The sequence below is a fragment of the Pinus tabuliformis genome, chromosome 4_2 (genome assembly GCF_031772625.1).
Source record: "Pinus tabuliformis cultivar Carrire ecotype Pingquan chromosome 4_2, CPIR1, whole genome shotgun sequence".
Classification (NCBI taxonomy): Eukaryota; Viridiplantae; Streptophyta; class Pinopsida; order Pinales; family Pinaceae; genus Pinus; species Pinus tabuliformis.
The window spans coordinates 371,866,287-371,876,922 of NC_142304.1; the positions used below are offsets into that span (position 1 = coordinate 371,866,287).

The 10,636-nt window shown below is 40.4% G+C and overlaps 1 protein-coding gene across 1 annotated transcript; it reads left to right on the forward strand.

The window, feature by feature from the left end:
* Window positions 1-699: 699 nt before the first annotated feature.
* Window positions 700-1,842, forward strand: LOC149169481 (uncharacterized). Its single transcript, XM_089425216.1, has one exon. It carries the CDS (start codon window positions 700-702, stop codon window positions 1,840-1,842), a length of 1,143 nt encoding a protein of 380 aa, XP_089281342.1.
* The last annotated feature ends 8,794 nt before the right edge of the window (window positions 1,843-10,636 follow it).

The following is a 10,636-nucleotide window of genomic DNA, read 5'->3' on the forward strand; positions in this document are numbered from 1 at the left end:
GACTGCCGGAAGCAATCAAACTAAAAGTGGATGACTGGTGTCATATTCAGCAGCTAGACTACGAACAGATCCCCTTCAAATGCAAGGTATGCCACGAATATGGACACTTTGCTAATAGATGCCCTAAATTAGTAAATGTAGAATCTGAAGAGCAAGAAGGACAATGGGAAACTGTTAAAAGGAAAAAATCATCCCTCCCCTCCAAACCTTTGGATTCTAATGCCCCTGGTCCATCCCAGCAACCCCCTCCTCTTGATCATTCTCTCCCCTCTCATCCCATATCTTCTTCCCATTATTCCCCCTCTCCTCACCCCTCATCTCCCCTCCGGTCCTCCGATCCTCCCATTCCTCCATCTTCTAATCCCTTTGCTTCCCTATCTGAGGAAGGCCCTGATCCTGAAATCCCCCTCTCAGATCCTCCCCTTCACCCCTCCCCCCCCATCTCTCTCAGCCCTCCCCTGATACCCCCTCTGCTCGGGTTACTAGAAGCACCTCAAAGGAGCATGGAGCTCCCAGTGATATCCCCAAAAAGCATGGGCCGGGCAGGAAATCGGCCAAGCAGCACAGAGAAGAAAGCACTCAGAAAGACATTGCCATGGGATCCCAGACTCCTATAGAAACCTTTATTCTTGGGCTCTCGGACAAAGAAAATAATAACAAAGGTAAATAGAGGCAAGAACCTCTTCATGGCAGTAAATCATGATGAAATTTCTCTCCTGGAACAGTCGGGGACTAGGGCACCCCTCCAAGACAGTTGCCCTCAAGGATCTAATCCAAAGTGAAAATCCTCAAATAGTCTTCATTCAAGAAACAAAACAGGACCAAACTGAAACTAATAAGTTCATCAGAAATCAAAAGCGATATAGTGGGTGTGCAAGTGAAGCAAGAGGAGCCTCAGGTGGCATCTTAACTCTGTGGGACAGCAACAAATGGAATTTCCACTCTTCCAGGATTCATCAGCATTGGATCTGTGTTAATCTAGAGAACAAAACAGATGGAACAACAGTAAAGATTTATAATATATACGCCTCGAATCATTATAGAGAGAAAGAAGAGTGTTGGGACACCCTCGTAGCAGACATAGAAAAAGATCAGGACAACAATCTCATACTTGCCGGGGATCTAAACTTGGTATTGCATTCCAATGAAAAAAGAGGGGGAAATTTCAATCCTGACCCTTTCAGGAATCGACTTGAAGATATAATGCGGGAACAAGATCTGGTTGATATCAGGCCTAAGAACCGAAGGTACACATGGAGCAATAGGCGAATAGGAGTTAGCAATATTATGGAACGTCTCGATAGATTTCTCATAAGTATTGCTTACTTATCTACTTTCACTACTGGACAGTCGAATATCCTTAACGCCTCCGCCTCTGACCATTATCCAATCACGCTTACCCTGCAAAGTCACTGCCAGCTTGGCCCTATTCCCTTCAAATATTGCCCCATCTGGAATCGAATCTCAGCAGCTAAGGAAGTTGTTTGGCAGGCTTGGTCCCAACATGTGGAGGGCTCCCCAACCTTCATATGGGAAACAAAAATAAGGAAAACTAGACAGGCCCTAAAAGAATGGGCGAAATGCAACTACCAAGAGCCCGAGTTAAGCAAGAAAAAAATCAAAAAAGATTTAGAGGATGTGCAGCAAAACATAGAAGCCACTGGGTTGTCCCAACAAGCCAAGGAAAGGGAAACAAATCTATATTCTCAGCTGCAGCAAGTTACAAAGGATGAAGAAATAAAATGGAGGTTGAAGTCAAGGCAGCTTTGGCTGCAGGAGGAGATAAAAACACCTCATATTTTCATAAGTAGGCAACAGTTCGAAAGGTCCAAAACACTGTGAATGCAATAAAAGATAATGAGGGAAACAACTATCACACTCAGGAAGCGATAAAAGAGGCAGCCACAAATCATTTCAAAAATCTTTTGACTGAGGACAAAACTGAAGAGTACTACTCAAATTTTTTACAGCACATAAACAAGGAAGTCACTCAGGATATGAACAACAGACTCAAGAAGGAAGTCGAAGAGGAAGAAGTACAAAATGCAATTCGGAGTCTGCACCCAGACAAGGCCCCTGGACGTGATGGGTTTCCTATCAGTTTTTATAGAGAATATTGGCAAATGATCAAGAAAGATCTTTTAAATATTATACGTTGGGTTCTCAAGAAAGGCAAAATGGGGGGATTCACCAACTCAACCCATCTTGCCTTGATCCCAAAAGAAAACAAACCCTCTTCCTTTTCAAGATTTCCGCCCATTTCTTTATGTAACTCATCTTACAAAATCATCACTAAAATTCTGTCTTCTAGGCTCAAACCTCATCTCTCTTCTCTGATCTCCGAAAACCAAGGGGGATTTCTCCCGAATAGGCACATCTTCGACTCTATCCTGCTTGTCCAAGAAGCCATACACTCCCGTCTTAGTAGAAAGGAGAAAGGATTTGTCCTCAAGTTGGACCTTGCCAATGCCTTTGACAGGGTTCGGCATTCCTTTCTTTTCGCAGTCCTCCATAGAATGGGCTTTGACCACTCCTTTATCTCAATGATCAAAGCTTGTATTTCGGAACCTTGGATATCCCCCTTGATTAACGGAAGACCGTGTGCTGCCTTCAAATCCTCTCGAGGCCTTAGGCAAGGATGTCCTTTGTCCCCCTATATGTTTATCCTCATGGCCGAGTCCCTCAGCCAATCCCCGGACTTTAATCGATGAATAGGCCTCATCACTGGTATCAAATATGAGCAAGGCACAAAGAATATTAACCACTCCCAATTTGCAGATGATACCCTCCTGATTGGAGGAGCGTCCACCACCATTGCAAGGAGATTCAAGAAGATCTTAGATCAATTTATGGAATATTCAGGAGGAAAAGTTAACCAATTAAAAAGTTGTATCTATGGTTGGAACACTCCAAGCCATACCATCCATAGTATTGCTAGCATTCTGGGAGTCTCCCATAAGCTCAACTGGAGCCATTTCACTTACTTGGGAATGCCAGTAAGTTTGGGACCTCTGAAATCTGACATCTGGAATGAAATCCTCGACAAAATAAAGAGAAAAATCCAACAATGGGGCACCATGTGGCTGAACCCAGCAGGAAGACTTGTCCTTCTGAAGTCAGGCTTGACCTCTCTGCCTATTTACCGTCTTTCCTTATGTCAAGCACCTGCATCCTTTCATCAGAAAATGGAAAAAAATCTCAGGTATTTCCTCTGGCAGGGAGGAAAAATGGAAAAAAGAAAGTTCAACCTTGTCAGTTGGAAGAAGGTCATTCAATCACAGGAAAAAAGCGGACTAGGAATAAGGTCTCCAAAAATCCTGAACTTAGCTCTAGGTGCTAAAATAATTTGGAGAATGATCACTGGCCCCACAGCTTGGTGGAAGAAGGTCTTAGAGGCTAAATACTTGAATAGCACGAGGCAGCAGCTTTTGTATACCAACATTCCCAATAGAGGTAGCACAAAAATTTGGCAACTCTGCAAGAAAGCCATACCCTTCATGGCTCAAAACATTTCAAAGGTCCCTGGAGGAGGAAACAGTGTCAATTTCTCCACTGATAGAATTCTCGGACAACACCCCATAGGATCACATTCGGAGGCAACTCCTGCAATAAACTGGCTCAGTAGAAAAGAAATTGAATACCTGTCCCAAATTTCACAATGAGATAACTCCACTCAAACTTGGATAGGTTGGGATTTTCCGGAATATCCCAGAGAGCTTGAGACCAGCTTTATTGCTCTCAAGAACCACCTGCACAGCAAAACCCCAACGCAAAAAGGAAATCAAGATGGTTATCGTTGGGATCCTACAGGAACTCAATACACAACCAAGGATGGGTACCATTGCTTATGCAATAGCATCTTCCCTCAGGACATCTGGAGCCAATGGAAACTGGCCTGGAGAGCAGAAGCTCCTCCCAAAATCAAATTCTTTATCTGGCTCCTCCTAAAAGGAAAGCTACTAACCGCAGAAAATTTAATGAAAAGAGGTATAATAGGACCCTCTCGTTGCCCTAATTGCTGCAGATCAGAAGAGACACTTCAACATCTGTTCATAGACTGCCCTGTAGCTGAGGAATGCTGGAAGATGATGGCCTCTCTCGGAAATGCTCCATGGGAGCCAAAGGCGTCTATTGTAGACACTCTTGTTAGTTGGAAGAAGAACTGTCCTTGGAAAGGAAAACAAAGTAAATTAACCCAACGGAATTGGAACGCCATGGCAGTCACCTTCCTTTGGCGAATTTGGTTAGCCCGTAACGGTAAGATCTTTCAAGGAAAAAACTGCAACATTAGAATTATGTGCCACAAAGCGAGGATCTTAGCGGTTGAAACAATCACCGCCCATACCAATGGCAAGATAGAGGTCACCAATTGTAGTGTCGAAGAGAGAAACCTACTTAGCCAGGTACAAGATAATACAACTAGTGTTCAGGAGTTAAGCCAAAGGAGGGCGCAGGTGAAAGAGACCAACAGGACATGGAAGCTGAGATTAAAAGAGGAGGAGTTCGCAACTTGGCTGAGAAACTGTAACAAGTTTCTGCTGTTCTTTGATGGTGCTTCTAAATCTAATCCTGGTCAAGCAGGGGCAGGGGGCCTAATCTGCAACGCAAATGGAGAAAAAATTCTTCACTTTGAAAGGGGATTGGGAGAATTGTCTAATAACAGGGCAGAAGGATTGGCTTTGTACCAAGGACTCCTCCAGCTGATCAAGATCGAGATAAGAACAACAGTAGTTTTCGGGGATTCTGCAATCATCATCAGGTTCATGGCTCAGCGGCAAAGCACCCCGAATATCCTCCTGCAACAGATCAATTACAGGAATCAAATCCTCCACGACTCCATGCAAGAAGTCCGTTACTACCATATCCTCCGCGGGCTGAATAACGATGCTGACATGTATGCCAACAAAGCTTGTGAACGCACCAAGGGCAACTTGTACTGCAACGACACCTCCACCTTCCATCCGCTCCCATGATTCACACGCATACAGTCAAACCTCACTGTACCGCAGCTGATAGCATCTACGAATACTGGCAAACAATCAGACCAATGGACAGAGTAGGTATGGTCGATGGGAATTTGCTCAGAGTTTGGATTGAGAAATCTGCCCAAAGTGTGGGAATCAGTCGGATTTTAGGAAGAAACCGTCCCGCCAGACAGAGCACATGTGCCAAACCAGACTTGGTTTGGGCTGTGTGGACCAATTTTGGAAACAAAATACGGGATGGCTCCCGCCCCAATCGAATAGATGCGCTATTTATATCCAGTTCGAGTCTCAGTATCCTCCATTATGGAGAGGCCTTTTGTGATAGTATACCCCCCTTTAGAGTCGTTTCCGTTCAAGCTGCTTCAGTCTATTCTGCCAAAGGCGCTGGTCTTCAGACCCCTGGGGATTCAGCGGAAGCCACCAGCGACAAGCATCAACCCCAGTGCTATTGTATCAGAGAGGTGATAACAGCAAATAGGCGTCCTTCAATACCTATGGAGCGCCCGGAATAGTGTTTCCATTGCCGTGATCTGCAGGCAGAATTTGAGGAAGTGCGCGGGCAGCAAAGGACCCTGGAAGATCATGTTCGCAGCATGGAGGCTAGGCATGCAGACCAAATCCGGAACCTGGAAGCAAAGCTTGATGAGCAGTGCAGGATCCTTCATGAAAAATATCGAGCTGAGGTGAACTTATTCCTTCATAGAGTTCACTCTTTGCACGAGCAGTTTAGCAATCTTAGCAACATATGCGCTCATGCCGAAGAATCAATCACAGTCCTCAGGTATATGATGGATAAAAAATTCAAAGAAGCGTCATCCTCCTCCAGCGCAAAACCGAACGAGACAGACCCAAACCCGGAAGATTCTACAGCGCGTAAGATTAGTCACATAGAAATTGATTAGCTATGTGTTGCAGTTGTAAGTTTTGGTGTTTTCAGTTTGTAAGAATCTATAGTAGTAAAAGATGTCTCATAGCTAGAAACACTAGGATCAGGATCAAGGAAAGGAACTATTTTGTAATTCCTTGGATCCGCAATGCTCAAGAAGCACTTTATGTACGACAAGCTGCCCCCCTCCTTTTTTCAGATTAATACATAGCAACCGAACTTGTCAAAAAAAAAAGATTTTAAAATCACTATATATTTTGCATTTTAAAAAATAAATTACTCTTGAGTATTCATTTTGAAAGTTTTTTGTCATAATTTTTTTTCATAATGTCATATTTGAAATATTTTGAAAACTTAAAATTTTTTTGTAATCATAATCTTTGGTTTTAATTGCATGTTTGAAACATTGTCAAGATTTTAATGTTTTTCTACGTCATGATATTTTATCTTTAATGCTATAGTCGAAAACAATTACAATTTCAAGGCTTTTTAGAATCAAGATATATTATCTTTAACAACATGGATGGAAATAGTCAGAATTATCAAGATTCGGGACGTGATATTTTATCTTTAACATTATGTCCAAAAATTGTTGGAATTTTATAGTTTTTCAAAGTCTGAATATATTCTCTTTAACTCCATTGTTAAAAAATGTCAAAATTGTAACCCATTTTTTTTTGTTATTCCATAATAAACAATTTCTTTAAGGTGTTTTTTTATCCATTTAAAAATAAATGGTTTTTACTTCCATTTAAAAAAAATGTTGAAAATTTACCCTAAAAAAAACTTCATTCTGGAATAAAGTACTTTTTTTGTCTTGTTTTTTCATGTTTTTTTTTTGGTTTTTGGGCTCGAGTAACTATTTTCAGGTAATAGTTCTTGTTTCATCCATAACTATGTTACTTCGAAAGAGACGTATTCATATGGCTGCCTTCTTGAATTTGTGAAGCCTATGTGTCTTACTTTAAATCTTTCTTAGAATTTCTTACTGATGGATCCTGTTTTTCCCAACAGGTGGCTCTTTCAAAACACCAATTGAAAGAACTTGAGCAATTCCATCCAAAAACTATCTTCTTTCGAACAATTCTCGATCAATCACAATTGTGGCCTCCATGTAGACTTCACATGCAACAATTCACATGCCAGAAAGAGTTTATTGGCAGCAAAGTTTTATGCATTACAGTTCTTCATGGCATATATGCATAAGATCAACCCTCAACATTGTTCACAAAGCTTCAACTTTACTTCAGGCTCCTCAAAGGATGCTCCACGCACAAGCTCATGCTTCTAGCAAGAGTGTGGCTCTTAGCATCTTGGTCACTGGTGTCTTCATAAAATACTTTACAATTTTTTCACACAACATCATGTCCAACTTACCAACACTTATTTCACCAAAGAACTTGGCTGTCATACCACATTAAAGCAAATAATAAAATAGACACAAATCAAATATCATAGACATACACAAATGAGACATGGTAGAAAAGGCCTGAGAACCTCACTGTATTGAATTCCTCAGACTCTCTATACAAATAATGTTTATGAGACAAATATAAATACATGAGGAAATTTGTCTCAAGATAGTATTTTTATCTTGGACAATTTGGTTGAGCAAATACCTCAACCACACACTAATTTAGAAGCCTAACTAGTTGGAGAGAATGTCTCAACCAACTAGACCTAAACTGACTCCTAACTTTGAGGAACAAACCTAATCTAGAAAGTTAGGAATTAAATCCAACTTTCATGATTTAATTAATTTAACATTTTTGGACTTATTATTATTTTTAATGTCAGAGTGAGGTTAAGATACTCAGACTTCCCATCCAATTGGATGTAGAAACGAGGAAAGGGGGTGTCAATTACCTTTTGTCAAAGCAATTTTTGGTGTGTATGAAGGTTTTGAGACAATATCAAGCCACTCTAACTCATTTTTCTCATCCCAAGTCCTCTTGTAGCTCCTATTGGCCCTCATATAGAAATTGTAGGCTTGCCTATGGATTTCTCTTGTAGCACCTATAGATAGGATTTGAATCTCCTAGGTGGACCCTAGGTTATCTGTTGCACTAGATCAACCTTTCTCTACCACTTTTTGGAAAGAGTGATGGTGCAAATGAAGTTGAGCCCAACATATAATATCCCCTTTTGGTTAAAATATTAGAGTTCTCTAGTTAATTGGAATTTACACGAGTTTCCTCTTTTGTACCGTTGCCCCCATTAACTATAATCATTTCTCTCTCTTAATTATTATCACCCTACTCTTTCAGGACACCAATTCGTTTTGAGTTGAAATTTCCAGGTTACATCGGTGACTTAACTCACACTTGAGTTTACTAGGCAAGGGTGTCTAAGTTCACTAGCCACCTCTAGCCTATTAAAACACATCTTTCTCAGAACACATTTTAGTCATCATATGCATAGGTAGGATGTTAGGGTTTCCATACCTAAGCCTACATATGGATCAAACTGATGCAAAGGTTTTCATGATGGAGATGGACCATATATCATTATAATAAAGGGAGTTGACTTCTTTGACTTGTTTCTTGTGCATGTCTTCATTCTTGATGATACCTTCACTCTTTCTTCTGTTGTTTGTGTGCAGGTGCATCTCTAATGTCCAAGATGCTACTACTTGTGGAAAGAATCCCTGAGAATGATGTGTCTCTTCATATTTTCAACAAGGCTACATTATCACTTCTGGTGGTGGAAAAAAATTTGATATCAGTGATTCTTGTTGTGGATGCACTAGCTGCTACAGGAGGAGTTTCTTCCTATAACAGTATTTTGATACCCCTTTGAAGTCTTCAGTTTGAATGAGCGAGATGAGTGAGATGATGAAAAGCCATTAGGACATGGTTGGATTCATGAAGGAGTAGTGTAGACACAATGGAAATAGAAAATAGCAGCTGTTGTCTTCCTTTTTTTTAAGGTAGGACGGAGTGGAAAATTTGAGAAAATTAGTGGTGAAATGGAGTGGATAGTTGATGGATGGATGATGGAAAAATCATAGGAGGAACCTCTTTATCATTTCTCAGAGTCATATTGGCATTTTTGGATGTTCTCCTCCTTAGATATCCCTCCTGTAGCTCCAAAGGCTTCTCCTGTAGAATTATAGGACCTCTTATAGCAAAACGTGTCCTTCCCGTAACATCACAGAGAGGAAGTGAAATTTGAATTTCTTGATGATGGGATGGTGGAGAGAGATATGAATATGAATGGAGAGGATGGATATGAGGTGTATGGATGGATGGATGGATATAGCTTGCAAGTTTTTGCCTGTAGACATGAAATCTGCCACTGTACAATCTTGGAAAATAAGAGAAGGGTTAACATACATGATATATGCTTCTTTCTTATTCCTCTTTTATTCTAATTTTTTTTCTTGAGACACATAGGATTCCTTAGAGGAGTTTTTCAACCTCTGCCCTAGGTTCCTTAGAGGAGGTTTTCACCTAGGAATCTTTATTATTTTTTTCTCCTGGGATGTCTTACAGAGGTTTTCAACCCTGGAGTTGGCCTCAGATGCCACATAAAGGTTTTCATCTAGGCATTTTTATTTTTATTTTTATTATTTTCAAATTTTTCGGAATGATATGGACTGCAATCTATGAAACTCCCAATCACATTTAATTCTTTGCTGACTGAACTGATAAATTCTTCCTTGGACATAGGTCTCCTATATATCTTCAACCTATAGCCATTTACAAGTAAGTGAATGCCTTCCTCATCAATGGTTCTAATATGGACAAATCCATTTTCATGACACGTCTCTAATAGGTATGGACCCAACCATCTTGTCATTAGCTTTCTTTAAAATATTTGAACCTAGAATCATATAAAAGGGTCCAACCCCCTTCTTGAAAATTATTTTCCTTGATATTATTTTCATGCTAGACCTTTATTTGTATTTGCATGACTTTAGTGTGTAGGATATCTTGCATTTTGAACTCATCTAATCCATTCAGTTGCAGCAACATTTCTTGTTGTGTTGTGGTGACATCTTAGTCCAACTAAGCTATCATTCTCAAAGTGTTGTACTCAAACTCAATAGAAAGAAAAGCCTTCTTCCCATAAACCAAGTCCAATGTTAGTTTTTCAAGTGAATCTAATGTTAGTTTTTCAAGTGGTGTTGTAGGCCCAAGTTGCCTCTACTAGTCTCTCTACCCAATATTTCCTATTGGTGCTAACAAACTTGGTGAGGATTCTCTCTAATGCTTTGTTTGTGTTAGCTTCTACTTGCCCATTTTCTTTAGGGTGATAGGTAGTGGATGTCCTGTCCTTGATATGGTGTTGCCTCGTGAGATCTTCAATCAAATTGGATGTGAATTGTGCTCTTTAATCAGTGAATACCTCTCTTGGATACCCAAACTTGTAGAGTATGTTCTCTTAAAAATTCTTCCACTTCCTACTTAGTTTCTTCTATGACTACCTTTGTCTCAACCCACTTTTTCTACTAATCAGTGCACACAATGATATACTTATTTTGTACTGGTGGTCGATCAATTGGTCGAATGAAATCCATGCCCCACTAATTAGATGTCCCTAAGGCCACTTGAGGTTATAGGGGAATTTCATCCCTGGGTGTGTGTTTTCCCATTCTTTCACATTGATCACATATAGTGGTGTATCTCCTTCCATCTTGATATAAAGTGGGTCAATATTAACCAACCTATAAAAATTTAAAGGTTGTCCTTTTTGTAGGAAATTGACCTCCACATAGTCCATCACGACATGCTGAGATGATGTCAAAGGCCTCCTCTTCTCT